Source organism: Schistocerca gregaria, chromosome 1 (genome assembly GCF_023897955.1).
Source record: "Schistocerca gregaria isolate iqSchGreg1 chromosome 1, iqSchGreg1.2, whole genome shotgun sequence".
In the NCBI taxonomy this organism is placed as follows: Eukaryota; Metazoa; Arthropoda; class Insecta; order Orthoptera; family Acrididae; genus Schistocerca; species Schistocerca gregaria.
Window position 1 is genome coordinate 941568340 of NC_064920.1, and position 24109 is coordinate 941592448.

Genomic DNA, 24109 nt, shown 5'->3' on the forward strand with positions numbered 1-24109 from the left:
TCACAAGGTTCTAACCTCTTCTTGTCTGAACTACTTATTGTTCACATTCACTTCAACATAAAGTTTCATTCCCCACAAATGTCTTCAGAAAATATTTCCTAATATGCTTCTGTACCTCTGAGATGGTAAATTTATTTTTCTTTCCACATCTTACAGAGGGGGACTGATCCTACACAGAACTTTATGCTCAAACACAGTATTTCAATATTTCATTTAAGTAAATCTGCTAAGTACAATAGCAGTATAGCTGTTACACAGATAATATTAAATGTTCATGTTGATTGACCCCTTCTCTCTCTCTCTCTCTCTCTCTCTCTCTCTCTCTCTCTCTCTCTCTGTGTGTGTGTGTGTGTGTGTGTGTGTGTGTGTGTGTGTGTGTGTGTGTAATACCAATGAATAGGGATGTCAGAGACAATAATTGACTGGAAGGTAATCATCTGGAGGGGTTTTGACATGTAAATAATATTCCTATGCACAAAGTATGTCTTATACAATGAAGTACTAATGAGGCACACTAATGTTTCATGTAGTTATGGACTCACAGGGACCACATAAACAGAAATTATGTCACCAGGGTGCACAATGATTAAAAGTATGACTATAGCAACTTCTCAATCTTTTTCCAAGTATCAGAATGCCTGCAAAATACCAACACTACCTTAATGGTAGGACATATCTTCAAATATCAGATCCCTCTTTTACAATGAGCCTCTTAATCTGCTGAAGTCTATAAGTGTCCAGTTCACTACCATCTGGTACCATAACTTGTGAAGCTAGGAAGTAGGTATAGTGCTAGCCAAATCTTTTAAATCTGAAACTCCTCCAACATTACCATTTAAATCATCAATGACTACTTGTATTATTATTGTGCTTCATCTCAAATATTCTCTCAATTTCAACAACCTACATATGTATGGTCAATACATAATGAGTCTAATGTTGAAGATGCATTTCTAACAATCCACTTCAGACTAGGTGACTCCAAATTATTTTCACTAATCTCTCTGTAGCATTAAAATTCATTCTCCTCTTTAAGTTTATAAACATTTTCTTCACCAGAAATGCAATATTTACATACAAAAGTGTGTTATTTATATACAGCAATGGAATTTCATATCACAAAATTTTACAGTTTATATTCAATTCATATTTACAACTTGACTATAAATTCTTTCACAAAACATTAATTTTTAACATAAAATTACCATATTTTGTATTATTTTTAGCACGTTACTTGTACTGTCACATAAAAGGTAAACCACAAATGAGCGCCACAGAATTTCTTCAAAGGATCCCAGGTAAAATCTATAGAAACATTAATAGAATTTTAATGTTCCACAGAGTAATTACATGCTGACCGATTTTAGTAGTATACACATACATACATCACTGACACTTTATGCAGCAAATGCTATGCCCTAAACCAAAAAGATGTCACAATACCATGCTATCTAGTTTTCTCTTATTAAAAAGAATTGTGTAAAATTATAAAATTCAACATTTTCAATCTCATTTAGATGTTTAGACTTTTTTTACAACCCATTTTATTCACAGTGCTCGCACCAATTTACACAGTTTTCATAAAATGTTTTTGGTGTATATAAAAACACAAAACCAAAGTATCCCTGATCCATTCCAGCTTCTTTAGTAATTCACAATTTGGTATTCTTAAACACAGAATCAAATCAAGTGGATTATTACTAATCAATTGTATACACATGCAAATCAGATTAATCAACTGAAACCTGAAATATGCATCTCATCTGTTGCAGTATTGTAATAAATTACAAATGAAATAAGACCCAAAAAGCTTCCAACTACTGGCTCAACCTCTTTATAGGTGCATTGCGTATCAGAAATACAATAGAATCCTCCTTTTATTCTACAGCACATCACTTAAAAGCAACAAAAATATGAAAAAAGTGGAACAGTACCATTTTTGAGGTTGAATGAATTCCTTTAACTTACAAATATGTAAGAATACATATAAGAAAAAATTTATCACTTTCTAACAAACTGCACATACTTTTACAGTAAGCATGTAGTTCCTCACAAAATGTTCAAGCTCTGTGTATTTTTTCCATTTCACAGACAATTATGGATGTACCGAAAACGCTAAGGAGAAGTAGAAATGTCCATATCATCTGCATCACTTTGTCCCGCCTCCTGCATCTCCCTTTGCTGTACCTTCCCATTTGGAGTTCTACTATCCTTTCCATCTGATAGTCCATCAGCCTGAGAGGAGTTTCCATCACCCACTTTTTCTGAAACACCTTTGTTAGCAACTGTTTCTCCCGTGTTGCTCTGTTCAACAGCTTTTGTATTACTCTTTTCACTTTTATCCCCTTTATCCCGTTCATTTGTATCGAAACCTTCTTCCTCCTCATCATAGTTCCGTGGAACTTTTGAAGAGGATCCAGAATCACTTTCTTTCTCCGCGTGTTCTTTCTTATCTTTCTTCTTCTTGTCCCTATCGCTTTCTCTGTCTTTATCTTTGTCTTTGTCTTTGTCTTTCCTGTCATCACTGCTCTTTTCTTTCTCTCTCTTTTTGTCAGAATCTCTTCTGGATCTTGAGCGACTTCGGGACCGCTTACGTGATGGCGAATGTTTGCTGTGACTTCTGCGAGGTGACCGACTTTTTCTGCGGGACCGAGATGAACTTCTACGTCGAGATGGGCTTTTTCTTCGAGAAGGAGACCGGCTTTTCTTCCGTGGCGAACGGCTTTTTCTCCGTGGAGATCGATGTCGTGACTTTGAACGTGATGATGATCTTCCTCTTGATGATTTTGATTTCTCACGAGAACTCTTATCTTTACTTTTCTCCTTACTCCTACTTTTAGACTTGTCTTTATCTTTGTCTTTTTCTTTGTCCCTGTCCCTGTCCTTGTCCTTGTCTTTGTCCTTATCCTTATCCTTATCTTGATCTTTATCTTTATCGTGATCTTTTGTGTCAGAGTTCTGTATAGCAGTTTGATCAGAGGTTTCCTTTTCTGCATTGCTTGAGCTGTCTGCTTTGGTCTCACTGTCAGCCTCTTTATCCTTCTTAGAGCTCTCTTTTTTGGAGTCTTTCTTATCTTCTTTCTTGTCTTTTGATTTATCATGACTTTTTGAAGATTTTGACTTTGACCGCCTTGATCTGGAACGTGAGCGTCTTCTGCTTCTAGAACGACTTCTAGAGCGGCTTCTGCGCCTTCTTCCTGGACTACGGGATTTCCTCTTCCTTGACCTTGAGCGTGAATGTTTCGATGATCTAGAGCGTGAACGCCTAGATCTTGATCGGCCCCTATTGCGGGATCGTCTTCTTGATCTTGAACGTGATCTTCTGCTACGGGATCTTGATCTCCTCCTTCCGCGGGAAAGTGACCTGGATCGTCGCCCTCTAGATCCACTGCGACTTCGTTTTTTTTCCTTTGCTAGTAGACCAATGACAGGGTCAATGGCAGCTGAAATTAAATTCTGGGCTTCTTTTACTCTAGTCATTGCTTCCTCAATTTCTTTCTGTGCAGCCTCATTACTTTTAGCTTGTGGTTTCACAATAGCTTGTGTCGAGTGATAAACTTTTATCGGCCTTCCATTTACATCTTTCCCACTAAGTTTCAGTGCTGGAATTATGGTAGCCTGATCTGTGAATTCAATAAGCAAATATCGCTCCATATCCCCTTCTCTGTTACCAAATCTCATATATTTCACTTCGCCAGCAGTGGAAAAAAACTCCATTAGATCTTGCGCACCTAAAGACTGTTCAATATTTGTTACAATTAATGTTCTTCGTATCTCCTCTATTTTCCTCGAGTCTAATGTTGCCGGAAGAGGAGGATATGGCGGTAGACCATTGGCAATCAGTTTTGGATCATGTGTGGTAATAACTTGGTTTGGTGGTACACCCTCCAGCTGATTTGTTACATTTGGTGGAAGTTTTGGTTCTGCTGTTGGAAAAAGACTGGTTCCTTGATTTGTTAGCTCCAGTGCCTTCTGTTCATCTGGAATTTCATTCTGGAATGGAATAACTATAAGTGCACGGTCTATAAACACTGTGTTTGTCATATGCTGTGCAACTTGAACACAAACTGGATCATGGAATTTCACATAGCAAATGCGAGACTGTACAGGAACAGCAACATCACGAATTGTAGGATATAGGCGAATATCTTCTATCTTTCCTAAATATCCAAATAATGTTTGCATTTGATCTCTTGTTGCCTGTGGCGCAATATTTGTTATTTGAACGACTTTGGTGTTTCCTGCCGTCATCTTCATGTGTGCAACAGTCCTGCAAAAAAAAAAAAGATACAGTATTAATAATAAATAATTAACAACTAAACATTATTGATCACATAAAACTACAAACTTAGGTCTCACTGGACACATTTTCACTAGCTGAGCTATTGCGAGAATACTCTTAAAGCGAACAAAGATAATAGAATTGGTTTATAACACATATAATTTTCACTTTCAAGAAAAGATATAAAAACTCTGAAAACCAAAATATCAAAAGTTGATGCTGAGCTACAAAACACATCAAAAGTTAACAGACGTATTTACAAAAATTATATGTAAAATTATTGCACCTACACATGGTACTATTTATATCACACAGCAAGGACAGATTTCTCCTCTGAGGGTAACTTAATGATGAACATTCAAATTTCCCACACAACACTCGTGCATGACGATCCTTTGAACACACTAGAACAGAAACATGAGATATCTGAATATGGGCAGTATGTATTGCTACAAGACACATTCTTGTGATAAAAACCAAATCATACAGGATTTCTTTGTGACATGGCTCATCCTATTGACTTTTTGAACTAACTGTGCCAAGGAAATACAATTTTTTATGTATTTAAAATCACGATGACTGACTAGACAGATGACCATTAACCTTAAAGATGAATTTATTGAGTGATGGCCAGAAATACAAGAAAGGAGTGATTATTGTCAAATGCAGGTTTGCTCTTCAGAGCGGAAAAAATAATATGCACAAACGTGGGGGTAGGTGGAAGGGCAGATAAAGAAGGAAGAAGAGAGGAGAGGGAGGGAGAGAGAAGGGATTGAGATGGGGAGGAAGTGGGCAGCGGGAGGAGAGAAGTAGCTCATCTCTTAGCACTACTTCTTTGTTACTGCCCACCTTCCATCACTATCTATAAACCTGGGCAAGTGTCTATGGCTGTTGCCGGCTTCTCACTTCCCAGCTTCCAACTCCTCTTACCTTGCAAATCCTCTCTTTGTAGCCCTCCTGTGGCCAGATTCATGACCACCTTCATAGCAACTTCTATAAGCTCATTTGCATTTCCTCCTGTCTGGTGGTGGGAGAAGGGACTTTTCTTTATTCCTTATAGTCAATCTATTTTTATTCATCCTACATACTATTATACCCTCAACTTTTACCACTGCTTTTCCTTCAGAAGTAACTTTTTATGTGGCCTCTCACTTAGCTACCAGTTCTCTGCTTCATAAATGATTTTCTTTGGCAAATGTCTTGTAGAGGACATGTTTCATGTTCCTTATAATATCTGTGTTCCCAAATACAGATCTCAGTTGACAGTGTCATATTTACTGTGAACAGTCCTGTCTTACTTATATCTTTCATGCAACTAGACACTGCAATGTGAGTTTACATACTGCTGTGTTCCTGCAATGTTTTATCTGGCCAGTGGATTCCTCTCTACTACTCAGTGTTGCCAATCGTCAAAAAAAATTTTAAAAATCTACAGCCCATTACGGCCACAACACACTTACTTTCTGAATATGCATCGTATTTTGTTACGAAATGCTTGGCCATGATGAAATCCTTCTGGGATTCAATTATTAAGGAATCTACGAAATTGGATTTGGCAGAAGATCTCATTAATTGTGATGGTGGCTTTAAACCAGGAAACACTTGGGGACCTTGTGATTTTCCCAGTTCTTCACAAATATAGAAAATTTTGAGCCTAATGACACATCCAACAATAATTTTGTTATGTTGAGCACTGAATTTTAACTCCAGAGGTCCATAATTCAACAAAGGGCATGCTTGTAACATCACAGGTGCACATGCAACAGTGTGTCTCAGATGGAGCGATATTCAATAGTGTGCTAATTCAACAGAGGGCAATAATACAGTGAAAACCTATGCGCATCCACCACAACACCAATCTGCTATATAGAGCCATGTTGCGCACCTGCAATATCCAAAGTACAAAAGATGGTCGAATGGTTGTCAATCGAAATATCAAGGCAAGGTGTCATCTGACTGCAAGCCCGAAACATCACGGAATATTAATGCTGTTCCATGCTAATTAAAATACTACATGTGGTTCTTCCCCAAAGTAAGACATATCACAAACGTACTACCACCCTCCAAATGTTTCCATAAATCAAATTTCTGATCCAATTTTAAGAAACAACGACAAACTTTATTGAATTAGGTGACAACCAGCTGTAATGTTGCAACGGCCAGGTTAATGCTCTTTTCCACGTTTCGAAAGAATGGTTGTGTCCTCAGTGCAAATTCAACTAGCAACATCTCAACACAATGGAACACTAACGTACAAGAAAACAGGGTTTTGTCTGACAGTAGCAGTAACTAACCCAGTTTTTCAGATGGACAGAGGGAAGGACAGGTAAACATACATGGGGCATAATTGAATGTTGACAGGCCTGCAGTCAGTGCAAATGGCACATCAGCATTGCCATGGTCCAGAAACAGGTGTTCTTCGTGTGTGTGCAGCGATGAGGAGCAAATCTACGTTTTATGGTATCAGTTATAATATGCTAATTGTGTGTTAATCAAAGAACATTGTACAACAGGGACCAACTGAATGAGGCAGTACGGCTGTTAAGACACTGGCCTCATATTTGGGACTGTGGAGTTCACTATGTCTGGCCATCCTTGCTTAGGTTTTATTGAGTCACTTCAGGCAAATGCTGGCATTGTTCCTTCAAGGTCTTGGTTGACCACTTGTCCTATCCTCATAAATCATACTTACATATTATGTGTATAACTGCATTTTGAGCTATTTGTTTTCATTGTATTACCACTAGATGATTCTTAGATGACTAATAATAAATGTAAATTGTACAAGCAAAATGGTTTTTCACTGTGGTAGTTGCAATCCAACCATTATTTTTAAAACAGTACAGTGCTTAATGGTCAGAATGGATAAGCTATAGGTTTTGCCTCTGCCTCACCATAGTTTTGAAATGCCATTAAGTTCAACCTTTTCTCAAAACCAGTGCAACTGATAGTCTTCCAATGGTACTTCAAATAATCTTCCTTACTTTCAAGAAAATGACTGACTGTTCCATTTATAGAATTCAGACCCTCTTACTGTGTTCTTTGTTTGCCATCTTTAACCTCTTATGTTTTTGACACAATATTACAGTGAGTCACAGTTCACACCCATTTCCATTTTGAAGGACATTACATTCAGGTTACTAGTAAGGCACACTGTCAGGAGGCTGTGGTGGAAGGGTCAAGATGGAACAGGAAGCAGAACAGAGGAGGATCAGAGAATGGTGAAAGACAGGTGGATGCACTGGCGGGGAGTGATGCATAATGAGAGTGAGGGGACAAGTCTTCTATAGCTGGTTCTCAGGGCTGGCGGGACGACTGGTGGTGTGTGGGGATATGAGATAAGAAATCTGTTTGCACACTAGGTTCTGGAGGATAGTGCCTGTCTGTGAAGGCCTTTGTAAGAGCATCACACTGGGCAAGGAAACTGAAGTCACTACAGATGTGCCATTCCCAGTTGGCTATGCTGTATGGGAGGGATATTTTGGTGTGGAAGGGATGGCAAATGTAGAAAGCAGATACTTTTGGTGGTTGGTGGGTTTAATGTGTACAAAGGTGTGGATGGAACCCTCAGAGAGGAGGAGGTCAGTATCCAGGAACGTAGCACACTGGGTTAAGGAGGACCAGGTGAAGTGGATGGGAGAAGTTTCAAGGTTGTGAAGGAATGAGAACAGGATGTCTTGGCCCTGAGCCGAGAATATGAAGATATCATCAATGAACATGAACCAGACCAGTGGTTTAGGGTGGCTATAAAGCACAGCATTGTATAGTAGTGAAACATGGACTGTGGGAAAAGTGGAACAGAACAAGAATCAAAGATGTGGTGCTACAGATGAATGTTAAAAACTGGGTGGGCCGATAAGGTAAAGAACGATGAAGTTTGCAGTAAAATCGAAGAGGAAAAGAATATATGGAAAACACAAGAAAAAGGAAAACGATGACAGTATATGTGTTAAGACATCATGGAATAACTTCCATGGTAACAGAAGGAGCTGTAGAGGGTAAAAACTGTAGAGGAAGACCGAGAGTGGAATACATACAGCAAATAATTGAGGACATAGGTGGAGAGGTTGACACAGGAGAGGAATTTGTGGTGGGCCACACCAAACCAATCAGAGGACTGATAGGGTGGGGTGTGGCACAGAGGTGGTGTGGTGGTGGGAGAGAGGGTCCCTCTAGGTAGCGCATAAGCAGGTCGACAAAGGAATGAGGTAGTGGGTTGGGAGTCTAAAGGACATTGGGAGAGGTAGCGCTGAATAGCAGCAAGCAAGGGCATGGGGGATGCTGGTGTGTGGGGAAGTGGTGTTAAAAGTGATTAGTTGGGATTCAGGAGGTAAATGGGCAGGGATGATGGAGAGTCGGTGAAGGACATGGTTGGTATCCCTGATGAGGGAGGCTAGATTTCAGGCAATTGGTTGGACGCGTTGGTCAATGACGACCGAAATTCTTTCAGTGGAAGCACGCCAAACAGCTACTATGGGGTACACAGGGCTGCTGGGTTTGTGGATTTTGGAGAGCATGCAGAAAGTGCGGGTACAGGGTGTCAAAGGGGTGAGGAGGGAACAGATTCAGGGGAGATGTTCTAGAAGGGCGTAAGGCTTTAAGCAGGCACTGGAGGTTTTGTTTGATTTCTGGTAGGGGTCACTCTGACAGAGTTTATGTGTACAGAAGTCTGACTATTGGCAGACGTCTTCTGCCAGGTAGTCACCACAATTCACACAGTTGTGGAACCTTTGTCTGCAGGTAGGATGAATAGTCAAGATCTGTTTTGAGGTTGTCCTTTCTTTTGCTGAGAGGTTGGTGGCCTTTAGGAAGGTACCTGGGGAAGGATGGTACGGCTGAGTTGCGAGGTAAGGAATTCCTGGAAAGTGATCAGGAAGTGGTAAGGTGGGAGGAGAGTAGGATCACAGTTGGTTGGTGGTATGAATTGGGAGACACAGTATTCAATGTTGGGATAGCATTGGCTTTTGTTGGAGGGATTGGTGGCAAATAAATGGTTCCACTGCACGGATCGGAAGAAGAAGAGCAGGTATCTGAAAAGTCTAACATACTAAATTTGGGTGTAGTGCTGAAAGTGAGGCCTTTTCGAGTCTGAGGATTTTGGTGGAAAGGTTAGCAGAAGTTTTCTGGGATTGTTTCGTCTTTGGATTTAGTGGAGGGTTGGCAGGGAGTTTTGGGGATGTGTCAATTTGGAAAGGTTAAGCTGGGCAGGGTATGGATGCTATGAGGGGTTGATGAGGAGGAACACTGTGGGTAGGGCAGGGATTGGATTATAGTGCCACTAGGTGGAAGTGGGATGTCAGCAGGCTGGATAACCTATAGAGGTGGTGTCAGGAATGCTCTTTCATGTGCAGACAGGCACTATCCCCCAGACCCAATACCATTACATATTCCCGAACACCCTCACTCCACCTCCCCCACTCTCAAAAACCTGACACAAAGGAGGGCTCCCTTCGTCACCAACACCACCCTGGACTGTAACAAGTCAACCACATCCTTCATTAGCACTTTCTCATTATCTATCATCACGCTCTGAAATGAGGGACACACTACCCAAAATCATTCCTTCCTCTCTGAAAGAGGTGTTCCGTCACCTATCCAACCTCAACATCCTAGTCCATTTCTATGCTACTCCCAATCCCAGCATAGGGATCATATTGCTGCAGAAGATTCAGGTGCAACACCTGTGCAATCCACCCATCCAGCACTTCCTATTGCAGTCATGTCACAAGCTTATCCCATCGCATCAGAGAGCAGGCCACCTACGAAAGCAGCCATGTTACATACCAGTTCTGCTGCCATCATTGCGTAGCTTTTTATATTGGGATGACTGTCAAGCCACGATGAATGGCCATAACTAAACTGTGGCCAAGAGCAAAGTGGACCATCCTGTAGCACAACATACAGCTGGATGTATCATGCTTGATTTCAATGGCTGCTTCACAGTGTGGACAATCAGTATCCTCACCTCCATCACCAATTTTTCTGAAGAGCCCAGATGGGGGCTATCCTTGCAACACATTCTCTGCTTATACAACCATTATGGCCTCAACATATTGTAACTGCCCCCACACCCTCCATTCAACAGTTTCCACACTCTGTCCTATCATCATCTCCCAATTCACATCCCTTCACCCTCACTGGACACCACTTTCTGCCAATCCATCTATTGGTCTTTTCCCGTTCTCTGCTCCTTTCCTTTTCTGCTCCCCACTCCTCCCCCCCCCCCAAAAAAAATAAATAAATGAATAAAAAATAAAATCACCCGACACTTTGGCTGGCAGCCTTGTCCTGCTACTATCTAGTCCCTGGATGCTCCACAAGGCAGCACTGACTTCTCCCCATCTCACTCCTACTCCGCCCCTTCACTGTCCTGATCTGGTCTGCTGTTTCCATTTGATGTGATGCAGTTGCATTCTGTCTGCAGCAACCAGAGACAGTGGTCATATGTGCATAGATGTGCTTGCTTGTGTTTGTGTGTGTTTTTCTTTCTGAAGAAGGCTTTGGCTGAAAGTTCAATGTTTAGCTGTATTTTCACTATCTTTACAGTGATTAGCACCCTATCCTTGTCACAATGTTGTGGTTGTCATAATATGTCATATGACCTGTTTACTGGCATCATCAGCATTATAACCAAATTCTCTCCACCTTCTTAAACAGTTAGATTTATAAAACAAATATTTAGAAAGCAGTGACTTGACAGTTGTTGTGTTAACACAGTTGGGTTATCAGATCAACATACTTGGGATGATTGTGAATGTATTCTTTCATGATCAAAAGTGTGCAATGATGAAGTCTATACTAAAACATTAAGTGAAGACAGTGAAGTATGGAGCAGCACCATGATGAATGATTCGAGAGGACAGTGAATACGACAATGAAGTTGCACTGTCCACATTGTTTGAACAGCAGGACATATGGAGCTTGCAGTGAATCTGTTTTAACCATATTTTTGCAGCAACGCATTTGTATTTGTACCAACAAAGTATTCATTTACTGGAAGTCCAAGACTGAAAGAGTCAATCAATAATTCAGAGTATGGCTGGAAAAGTGGTTCTGAAGTATCACTCAGGTGTGGAAGACAGACCTGGAAAGCAAGGTCACTTGTCAAATGATGTTTATCCTCTCCACTTTCTTGAAAGATATTTTCCATTGCATGTGGCAGCTACAAACAAAAAGGGAAATCCCACAAGAAGATATATTATTTGTGCATGAAAAATTATCAGAAGAGTGTAAGATATATATACACAGAAAATTTTAACTTTCTGACCAAGTCTTAGTTATTATGATGTTCTGAAACATCTTTTCAATGAACTGCAAAATTTCAAGCCTGCACATCAAATATAAATTGAGTTATCCCACACCACTTTCCTCCATCTTGTTCATGAACACCCCCCCCCCCCCCCCAAATTTGTGTCTAATTGAAACAGTTATGGGATTAATTCCATGCCAACATCTTACACTAAAAACCCGAATGAACAACAGTACCCGACATACCACTTCAACTAATTTGATTCACTTGTTGGGGACCTGAGGATATTCATTGCACAAGGAGTAACACAGCAGAGACCTTTAGTCACTAATATTTGTTTTTATTGTCATTACACAAGGCCTTGCTGAACCAAAGTGTCTGGTGCCACCTTCTCATTCAGCATGGATTCAGACCTTTCACTGGTTACATTTATTTTAATTAAAAAGACATTAACTGTAACAGCATATAATAACATGAAATAATTTAACTGTTTTAATGAGAAGTTACGTATGTGTTTAATTCTTATTCTACTATATCTGTGAGTTCTTATGAGTGGAGATATTGTAAAGTGCAGATGACAATATTAAATCTTACCAACATAATGTTAAAAGTTATGTTCCTCTCAACTTCTTCAGTAAGTTCCTCACATTTTCGCAATATACTCCTTTATTTTTTTTCATTTTTTCTGACTCAATATTGTTAAAATTATATTGAAAATAATATTGTTAACCAAAGTGCATATTTCTGTGATCTCATTTTAGCCAGAAGCAAGAGAACTAATGCATTAATCTACTTACTAGCCCATGAAGCTACAGGACCTGAAATGCATCCAGTAATAAAGTAAAGCACAATTATCTCAGACCGAAGGCACTGGTTATTGTATGTTTCTAGTCTTTAACTGTAACAGCATCATTTACCTATCTATGCATGGGAAGAAAAAATTTTCTGCCCTTGTTAAGTTGACCCGAAGACCATAGAACAGACATCTCACAGGTGTGATGAATCTAGGCATGTTTTGAATTCTGGCTCTAAATTAAGTCAACTGGCAGCAGAGCAACTTGTCACTTTTCATGAAAATGCACTCAAGTGGCCTTTTTTCCATAACCTAAACCATCCTTACCCCTAACCTACACCATCCAATAAAGAAATTTACGTGGGAAAGTTATTACTGAAGTAGACTGTGAATTTGGTTTGGGGTGCATGTGACCAAGTCCTCAGGTTTGATGCAAAATGTGTTGTTTCAATGCGGAAGATTGCCATAAAATATAAACTTTTAAGTCAGATACTTGGCCTTGTAACACTAATCAAAACGGTCTTGCTGTGCTGGTACTGCGAACAGCTGAAAGCACGGGAAACTACAGCCGTAACTTTTCATGAGGGCATGTAGCTTTACTGTATGGTTAAATGATGATGGCGACCTCTTGGGTAAAATATTCCGGAGGTAAAATAGTCCTCCATTTGGATCTCTGGGCAGGGACTATTCAGGAGGACGTTGTTATCAGGAGAAATAAAACTGGCATTCTACAGATCAGAGCATTGAATGTCAGATCCCTTAATTGGGCAGGTGGGTTAGAAAATTTAAAAAGGGAAATGGATGGGTTAAATTTAGATATAGTGGGAATTAGTGAAGTTCGGTGGCAGGAGGAACAAGACCTGTGGTCAGGTGACTACAAGGTTATGAATACAAAATCAAATAGGGGTAATGCAGGAGTAGGTTTAAAAATGAATAGGAAAATAAGAATGCGGGTAAGCTACAACAAACAGCATAGTGAACGCATTATTCTGGCCAAGATAGATACAAAGCCCACACCGACCACACTAGTACAAATTTATATGCCAACTAGCTCCACAGATGACGAAGAGATTGATGAAATGTATGATGAGATAAAAGAAATTATTCAGTTAGTCAAGGGAGACGAAAATTTAATTGTCATAGGTGACTGGAACTCGGCAGTAGAAAAAGGAAGAGAAGGAAACGTAGTAGGTGAATATGGAATGGGAGCAAGAAATGAAAGAGGAAGCTGCCTGGTAGAATTTTGCACAGAGCATAACAGTCATAGCTAACACTTGGTTCAAGAATCATAAAAGAAGGTTGTATACATGGAAGAAGCCTGGAGATTCTGGAAGATCTCAGATAGATTATATAATGGTAAGTCAGAGATTCAGGAACCAGATTTTAATCTGTAAGATATTTCCAGGGGCAGATGTGCTCTCTGACCAGAATCTATTGGTTATGAACTGTAGATTAAAACTGAACAACCGCAAAAAGGTGGGAATTTGTGGAGATGGGACATGGATAAACTGAAAGAACCAAAGGTTGTAGAGAGCATTAGGGAATGATTGACAAGAATGGGGGAAAGAAATACAGTAGAAGAAGAATGGGTAGATTTATGAAATGAAATAGTGAAGGTAGCAGAGAATCTAGTAGGTAAAAAGATGAGGGCTCATAGAAATCCTTGGGTAACAGAAGAGATAATCCATTTAATTGACGAAAGGAGAAAATATAAAAATGCAGTAAATGAAGCAGGCAAAAAGGAATACAAACGTCTCAAAAATGAAATCGACAGGAAGTGCAAAGTGGCTAAGCAGGGATGGCTACAGGACAAATGTAGGGATGTAGAGGTGTACTTCACTAGAGGTAAGATAGATACTGCCTACAGGAAAATTAAAGACTTTTGGAGAAATGAGAGCCACTTATATGAATATCAAGAGCTCAGATGGAAACCCAGTTCTAAGCAAAAAAGAGAAGGCAGAAAGGTGGAAGGAGTATATAGAGGGTCTATACAAGGGCTATGTTCTTGAGGGCAATATTATAGAAATGGAAGAGAATGTAGATGAAGATGAAATAGGAGATATGATACTGCGTGAAGAGTTTGACAGAGCACGGAAAGAGCTAAGACGAAACAAGGCCCCGGGTGTAGACAACACTCCATTAGAACTACTGACAGCATTGGGAGAGCCAGTCCTAACAAAACTCTACCATTAAGTGGATTGGATTGCTTTGGGGGACGAGACCAAACAGTGAGGTCATCGGTCTCATCGGATTAGGGAAAGACTGGGAAGGAAGTCGGCCGTGCCCTTTAAAAGGAGCCATCCTGGGATTTGCCTGGAGTGATTTAAGGAAATCACGGAAAACCTAAATCAGGATGGCCAGACACGGGATTGAACCATCGTCCTCTCGAATGCGAGGCCAGTGTGCTAACCACTGCGCCACCTCGCTTGGTACCTTTTAGTGAGCAAGATGTATGAGACATGTGAAGTACCCTCAGACTTCAAGAAGAATATAATAATTCCAATCCCAATGAAAGCAGGTATTGACAGATGTGAAAATTACCGAACTATCAGTTTAATAAACCATGGCTGTGAAATACTAACACGAATTCTCTACAGACGAATGGAAAAACTGGTAGAAGCCGACCTCTGGGAAGATCAGTTTGGATTCCATAAAAATGTTGGAACACGTGAGGTAAAACTGACCCTATGACTTATCTTAGAAAATAGTTTAAGAAAAGGCAAACCTACATTTCTATCATTTGTAGACTTAGAGAAAGCTTTTGGCAATGTTGACTGGACCACCCTCTTTCAAATTCTGAAGGTGGCAGGGGTAAAATACAGGAAGCAAAAGGCTATTTACAATTTGTACAGAAACCAGATGGTAGTTATAAGAGTCGAGGGGCATGAAAGGGAATCAGCAGTTGGGAAGGGAGTGAGACACGGTTGTAGCCTACCCCCAATGTTATTCAATCTGTATACTGAGCAAGCAGTAAAGGTAACAAATGAAAAATCGGAGTAGCAATTGAAATCCATGGAGAAGAAATAAAGACTTTTAGGTTTGCCAATGACTTTGCAATTCTGTCAGAGGCAGCAAAGGACCTGGAACAGTAGCTGAATGGAATGGACAGTGTCTTGAAAGGAGGATATAAGATGAACATCAATTAAAGCAAAACTAGGATAATGGAGTGTAGTTGAATTAAATCGGGCGATGCTGCGGGAATTAGATTAGGAAATGAAATGCTTAAAGTAGTAAATGAGTTTTGCTACTTGGGGAGCAAAATAACTGATGATGGTTGAAGTAGAGAGGATATAAAATGTAGACTGGCAATGGCAAGGAAATTGTTTCTGAAGAAGAGAAATTTGTTGACATCGAGTATATATTTAAGTGTTAGGAAGTCGTTTCTGAAAGTATTTGTAAGGAGCGTAGCCATGTATGGAAGTGGAACATGGACGATAAATAGTTTAGACAAGAAGAGAATAGTTGTTGTTGTTGTTGTCTTCAGTCCTGAGACTGGTTCGATGCAGCTCTCCATGCTACTCTATCCTGTGCAAGCTGCTTCATCTCCCAGTACTTACTGCAACCTACATTCTTCTGAATCTGCTTAGTGTATTCATCTCTTGGTCTCCCTCTACAATTTTTACCCTCCACGCTGCCCTCCAATGCTAAATTTATGATCCATTGATGCCTCAGAACATGTCCTACCAACCGCTCCCTTCTTCTAGTCAAATTGTGCTACAAGCTCCTCTTCTCCCCAATCCTATTCAATACTTCATTAGTTATGTGATCTACCCATCTAATCTCCAGCATTCTTCTGTAGCACCACATTTCGAAAGCTTCTATTCTCTTCTTGTCCAAACTATTTATCATCCGTGTCTCACTTCCATACATGGCTACACTGCATACAAATACTTTCAGAAACGACTTCCTGACACTTAAATCTATACTCAATGTTATTAAATTTCTCTTCTTCAGAAACGCTTTCCTTTCCATTGCCAGTCTACATTTTATATCCTCTCTACTTCGACCATCATCAGTTATTTTGCTCCCCAAATAGCAAAACTCCTTTACTACTTTTAAGTGTGTCTTTTCCTGGGATAATTCCCTCAGCATCACCTGACTTAATTCGACTACATTCCATTATTCTCCATTCAACTGCTCTTCCAAGTCCAACCTCAACGTTTTTATTTCTTCTCCATGGATTTTAATTGCTACTCCGAATTTTTCTTTTTTCCTTTACTGCTTGCTCAATACACAGATTGAATAACATCAGGGGCAGGCTACAAACCCGTCTCACTCCCTTCCCAACCACTGCTTCCCTTTCACGCCCCTCGACTCTTAACTGCCATCTGCTTAACTGCCTTTTGCTCCCCGTATTTTACCCCTGCCACCTTTAGAAGCTTTAGAAATGTGGTGCTACAGAAGAATGCTGAATATTAGATTGGTAGATCACATAACTAATGAGGGGGTATTGAATAGAATGGGAGAGAAGAGAATTTTGTGGCACAAATTGACTAGAAGAAGGGATCGGTTGGCAGGGTATCAAGGGATCACCAATTTAGTATTGGAGGGCAGCTTGGAGGGTACAAATCGTAGAGGGAGACCAAGAGATGAATACACTAAACAGATTCAGAAGGATGTAGGTTGCAGTAGGTACTGGGAGATGAAGAAGCTTGCACAGGGGAGTAGCAAGGAGAGCTGCATCAAACAAGTCCCTGGACTGAAGACCACAACAACAACATAAGTCAAATAACTGGGATCACTGAACTCTTACAAAAAATTGATAAACCAACACAGGCACATAGTAAAATTTGCACTTTAACGATTGAGGGAGGAGCTCTGACATACTAAAATCTAAAAATTCAGCTACATAACCGTGCTAGTTAGTAAATAAGAAGCAACACAATAAAACAGGATTTATTGAAATCAGCATGCCACAGAAACTGGTAAGTAGTCAAATATCTCACTGAAAAGGCAGGAGGAAGACTGACATCAATAGAGCAAGGGTTAGGAAGGGTCGAGGAAGAAATTCAGTTGTTTCCTATTAAAAGGAACCATCTCAGCATTTGCCCTAAACGATTTATGGAAACAACAAAAACATCTAAATCTAGATGGCTGAATGGGAACTTGAATCTTAGTTCTCCCAAATGAGAGGTCAGTGTATTAATGTTCTACCTGTCAGTGTCTACAAATCATTCAGTTAACTCATCCTAGACAGCTCAACAGTGTTGCTCTACCTTTACATACAGAGTAGGGCACCCTGAGCGTTTTAGGGTCTTTCATCTACTACCAACTAACTTTGGCAAGTCCTCACAGCACTAGGAGACAGGAGAACAGATGAAGAATTCTAGCTGTCAATCACATCTTTTCTATAGCACCTTCAGCTCTGCAGCATACATTCTAATTAAATAAGGTAGCTGTACCATGAAGACCTGATGTGGAAAAAATAGAGTAATTAAGGGAACACTCATCACAGTCCCATCCTTGAACACACTAACATTTATTTTAAATGTCATCAAGGTATGGTTCATCATTTGATTTACACTTCCCAATTTTCTGGGACTGGTTGTTTTTGAAAAGAAACTTGGGCCTCATTTATATCGAAGTTGTGTTAACCTTATGGTTAACACATTCACATCTACCAATCTAAACACATCACTTGTGCTTCACCCACTCTTCTAATGACCACAATGCTCATAGTGAATTATCAACAAAGAGCTCCACGTGCAAGAGAAATTGTAGGGCTTACTGCAATTTCTGCTACAAAATGTACCTGCTATATGGCTAGCAGTAACTACCCAACTTCTGTGCTGTGACTAGGTAAGTCAATGATAAGACCTCCTACACCAGACCTGTCACAGTTATTTCCTGTCAACAAAAGGCAGGGCAACATGCGAAAGCAACTAATTCATCTACAACCGCTGCACGACATTCCTTGTGGGCTTGACCATTCATAAACTACCTGTCCCCACAAACAGCTACTGCCAAATTAGGGCCAAGAGACAACTGGATCACTCAATTGCCAAAAACACTGCAGGACACAGTGTTCGTGAGGTCCGTGGGGGCTTCAGTCTATGCCATTTGGACCTACCCCACCAATACCAGTTTTTTTCCTCCTCCTCCTCTTTCTTCTTCTAATTAGCTCAGGTCTCCTTCCTTCCACAGCCCTCTGGCTTCAATCTTCACTAGTACCTGCTCTCTGCCCTTTGATGTTCCCACTCCATCTCATCTATGCCTTCTACCCCTAGCTCATCTAAGCAGTCCTCTGCCTTTCCCTGCCCATATCTATCCTCTCCCACCCTAACACTGCTCTTCCAATGCTCCACCTAGCAGCCTACCATCCTGTCCCTACATGCTCCTACAGGCAACAAAACGTCTTCCCCACCCTTGTTCGGCTATCCACTCCGTATCTACACTCACCTCTCTGTTATCTTAGAACAGCTGCAGTTCTATTTAGAATTATTATTCCTAGTTATTTGGCATATATGTCAACAGCAATACATTGGGTCAATGGAAGCATCCAATTCCACCCATCTGCTTTGATCCGTGACATAATGGTAGCGTTGTGTGCGACATCACTATGGCATCTACATCTACATCCATACTCCGGAAGCCACCTGACGGTGTGTGGCGGGCTAGACATTGTGCTGTTGCATTTGATAGTGCCCTTTGGTGGTGGATGTCGACTGCTAAGTTTAGTATGTGGTACTGGATTCATTTAAGTTATGGTTGTCATCATGCTCACGAAGTTTTGAGTTTAGGTCGTTATTGCAGTACTGTATGTTGCGGAAAGTGTTTTCAGTAAGTTACTAAAGCTTTTATTTTTTGTTTGTGTGTTTGGAATTTTTGTCAGGTCTGATTAGTTTGGTGTTTGTTGTGTGGAAAGAATTTTCTTTTTAGTTAGGTATGTATACGACAGTGAACTTCACGTGTGTGTGTGTTGAGAGGGGGAGAGGCAACCCAGGTGGTATTGCTGAAGGCTTTTGTTGGAAATGAATTTTTGTTCCGGTTTTATTCTACAGTAATTGTGATATTTTGTCTATTTTACATGTATGGTAGATCGGGTGTTTCTTATTCATGTACGGTATTTGGGCTTTCAAGTGTTTGAGTTTTAGTTCCATTTTTCAGAGTATTAGGGGTTTGTTTTTTGGTACTAATAGCTTCAGTTGAGCTATATAGGCGAAGAGAAATGTCCGATTCTACTTTTCACACTTAGAGATGGTGGTTTTTTTTTGTATTGATAGTTGCAGTTGAGCTATAGAGGTCAAGAGAAACAACCAATTCAATTATTCACTCTTATGGGTGTTGGGTCTTTGGTATTGATGGTTATGGGTGCACTATATAGGTCTAGTGAAATGCCCCACTCCTGTGGTTCTGATGGCAGAATTCTTTAATTTAAATTTGTTTGGATATTATTTGTTTTAGGGTGGTGCAGTGTTTCTCTATTGATGTATTTTTAGCTTTTCCTCACTCAAAACCCCCAATTTTCTGCAGGTGTCCCACTGGTTTCATTTTATTTTTGGAGTGATATTTGTTGGAATGTGTATGTAGTGACATCATTGTCACCACATTGTATTCGCTGGAACCAGCTGTTTCCACCACATTCATAAGTCATGGGTAAAGGCATATGGGTTGAATCTGACACTTCTGTAAGGCCCAACACATTTAATACAAACATGAAAGATGGTAGACAAAAACCAACATCACAAAACTGTTGTCATTCTAAGCACAAAAGTCAACAAGATTTCAGCAGATAAAGAGGAAGATAAGCCTTACAATTACACAATTAAAAGTTAAAAATGTGAACCATGGTTCAACTTACAAATGGACATGACAGTTTGCGTATTAATATGTGAAGAGGCTGGGCTTAAGTGGGCAAAGTAGTTGGGATGTATTTAAAAAAGCTAGAACTGAAGTGTTTCACTAGCCATTGTCAACAGCTCGATTTACAAAAACCTCAAAACACTAGCTTACAAAATGGAACACTTCTCATATGGCAAACACACAATTTTTCTATACTATTGTGAATGACGTATTTGTCCAGATGATATCACATGAGACTGAGTATACAATCTGGATGCTGTAGTTGGTTCGTGTCACACTGAAGTATGCCTCTGATGTTGGGTCACAGGCAAGTTAACAAAAAGAATGCTAAACAATTAAGCTTTCAGCCAAAAGGCATTCCTCTGAATTATACAACATACATATTCATGCAAATGCACCTCACACACTGATGACCACTGTCTCCAGCTGCCAAGGCCATGCATGCTGTCTAATTCAAAAGAAGGCCTTTTTTTATGCCTGGCAGTGACTCATCTCCACTACATTGGTAAGAAGCAATAAATCCTTTTCATAATAGTGTCATCATTCCATCCTGGATTTTCCACTGTTTGGAGTATAGATGAACCAAGCACAAATAAAGTAAATGCAACTTTTTAATGTCTACTTCTACACCTACAACAGAAAAAGCAAAGAACTGCACAGAGAGCAACAGGGGAATACACCTATAAAGATGTCTAGTCCTTTCCAAAGGCAGCAATCAAACATAAAGCTGATGGAAGGAGAAAAGAGAAGAATTGACAATATAAAGTCAGATTGAAAAACTGGACAGGAAAAGAGTGGAAAGTGGGGTCAACTAAGACTACTAATAGTACAGGTCTGCTTTGTCTCTTGATGTAATGAGGTTGTGTCATGCAATGTGATGTGTAAACTTACAGAAAGAGAACAGAATGCAATTTTTTTTTCTGTTTTCATTTACTGGAATGAAGGTTGTGATGACAAACTGATCCGTAGCACAGCCAAGGTCTATGTTAGGTTAAAGGTGACAATTGGCTTCAGAGTTGGCAAAGCAATATCAAAGGGTAATATTAATCTGAGCCATGAGATTTAATAATATGAAATCTGAAGAATAGACAAATTAAATGCAAGGCTGTAAGAAAAGTTATAGTGGATGAATTTTCTGACAGTGAAGAGGATAAAGCTCTTTTACAAAACAAATCTGATTGGATATCTTGAACAACTACTGATGATTAGTCCCAAAATAACAGTGCCTGAAGAATGAAGACTTAAAAATTGATGCTCTGATGAACGCAAATAAGTTAAAATGACATGCAGTTTGGAAAAAAACAATGAAGTTCTATTTGTTGCGCAAACAGAAAAAAGACAAAAAATAGGAAGCAAAATAAATGCAGCCAACTCTATACCTTTTTCCCATTTTGCAACAGTAACATTAGTGGATTTGTATCAACCCACATTTACAAGTATTACATCTACAGTAACAGTACGCCTTAAAAAAAAATAAATAAATAAATAAATAAATCATGACTTGTTGGAATGTGCCCCCCCCCCTTTTCCATTATAGCGCACAATGGCAGATGATCAACAGTCCAAAACTGCTGCTAACACAAACCTTTGCTAGTGCTTGGACAGCTAAGATCAAAAATAAATAGAAAGGGCTGGGTAGAGACAATTCTCACTACAGTCATGAATGGAATATACATAATGGAAAACATTGACAGAACTTTGGGCAAAACTACTAATAGTTCAAATGGCTCTGAGCACTATGGGACTTAACATCTATGGTCATCAGTCCCCTAGAAATTAGAACTACTTAAACCTAACTATAACCTAAGGACATCACACAACAACCAGTCATCACGAGGCAGAGAAAATCCCTGACGCCGCCGGGAATCGAACCTGGGAACCTGGACGAACGACCACGACCTGCGAGCGGCAAAACTACTCTCTTTACTACAAGTTCACTAGAGACAGAATATCGGCTGAGCAAGTAATTAGTTCCATATTTCACAAGTTGTTGTTTGTTGTACAAATATGATGCAGTTTTAAAACTCCCCCCCCGCCCCCTACCCGGCAAGTTTCCCATTTACTGAAGGATGTGAAACTAACATTTGACAACCAAAAAACACCTAATGTCAATTTCTATAAACACAATGGTCAAAGTTAAATTATCATATGATTACAAAATACGACAACAATGCAACAAATATCAAACGAGTTGTATATGTTTTTAAGAACAGGTAAGTATATGAATAAGATTTTTTATTCCTGTTGCTACAGAGAACGTAAACAAAGTCTTCTGTATGTTATTTTAGCTTATGCTGAAAGAAGCCTATCAGATGAAAATAATAATGAGCTAAGTTCGTAGCTCGCAAAAATTTTCGAGTAAAGCTTTTTAGAAAAGTAGGACTAGTTTTAACACCAATAGACGCAACACACTGCAAGAGACACCCACTCGTCAAATAAACATATTAGCTGTCCTAGCAGATTTCTAACAAAGTTTACGTAGACAGTATGTGGCATAGATTAGATTAGACACACACAATTTTTCTCTGTTTCGAAAGTTAAAGCATATTTTGTGCATAACGCTAACAAAAATAAGTCTATTCAGCGACGTACAACATAAGCACTACGTAGCAGATAATAATTGGTAATTCATACCTGCGTTGAAATATAATATACACTATTAAATAACTTCTTCACTATTTATTGAGTTTGATTAATATCTATAACAACCGGGCAACGCGACCCACCACAAAACACCCCTCGCTTCATCGAAACAATCCAAAGATGGATAGTAAAGAGATTGCATTGCTCACGCTCCATATTTTACAGGAGGCTGTGCATTGCTTAACCACGAGAAATAGACACAGATTGCAGCAGTAACGTCTATTTGGATCGCTGGATTGCAGCAACCCGACGCAATTTTTATATAACGATAACTAGTTTGCCCATCTGAGATTGCAGCGAAATATTTCACAACGAGATTAGCAAAATACTTTTTTCATCATAAGCTTTTTGTGTGACATCGGTCACGTTCACGAGTGTCTCCTAAAATTTTTTCAGGGCAACAAGACTCCAATACTGTCATTTCTAATATAAATGAGTTGGTAAGTTCGAGACGTGTCATGCCACAATAACAAAATTTTACAAGTGACACAAGGAACTTATTATACCTTACCGAGACAATTGACGGTTATCCATTGGGTATGAGGATTGTGTAATGAATAAAATCTCTGTAGACCTACTCCATATTCTAGGATCGGCGGAGGAGGGGTACAAGTTTCCCCTCTCGGTCTCCCTATACTCTTGCAAACGCCAATGGGAATATCCCGAGCAATTTGACTAATCTGAAACATCACGTGTATTGAAACGTTGTTTATAATCATAATGTTTCACAATCGTTACGGGCAAGGAGCAGTAGCAACAACCACACACGATATATTTTAGGTTTCTGACATCATTGTGGTCGACATATTAGGGAAGCATTAGTAACAACTGCGAACAATGATGTCAAATAAAACGCAAACCACTAATAGTAGAAGTACTGGCAAATTACTGTGCGGTAATTCAATCATTTGCTATGTTTTGTAGATTACATTGTGAAGGAGAATCTTCAGAGATGTAAAACACTTCAGATATGCTTTAAGAATGAAAAAAATGAAGAAGAAACGGGCAAATGCTTTGTGAAATCAATTATCCAAAAGTCGGAAAAAATAGATAAGAGAAACACTTGACACTTCTTTGAATGAAGCCCAAAATCAAGTATAGCTAATGTTTTGATTGAGGATGCACAGTTCTGTCTCTGACACTTAAGGGATTCTCAACAGAAAAAAATTTCGAGGGTGAAAAGTTGTTGGATGTACATTTGCTTTTACGACATTTAAGGGACTCTCCAGTTTAAAAAAAAATGTGGTGAAAAGTTGTTGGAACTTCCTTACCCACCTTCGGTCATGGATGATAGAAATGTGTCTAGGTCACAAAAAGGCAGACTTCACACCCTACACAA

At 39.6% G+C, this 24109-nt stretch overlaps 1 protein-coding gene across 1 annotated transcript; it reads right to left on the bottom strand.

Annotated features, from left to right (window-relative positions):
- Positions 1-1001: 1001 nt before the first annotated feature.
- Positions 1002-23294, bottom strand: LOC126275587 (serine/arginine-rich splicing factor 11). Its single transcript, XM_049977209.1, has 2 exons — positions 22762-23294; positions 1002-4270 (listed from the first exon to the last, which is right to left on the bottom strand). Exon 2 carries the CDS (start codon positions 4255-4257, stop codon positions 2116-2118), a length of 2142 nt encoding a protein of 713 aa, XP_049833166.1. The 5' UTR covers positions 4258-4270; positions 22762-23294; the 3' UTR covers positions 1002-2115.
- Between the last annotated feature and the right edge of the window lie 815 nt (positions 23295-24109).

Excerpts from the sequence above, each read along its gene's own strand:
- LOC126275587 (XM_049977209.1), bottom strand. The coding sequence starts at position 4,257 with ATGAAGATGACGGCAGGAAACACCAAAGTCGTTCAAATAACAAATATT.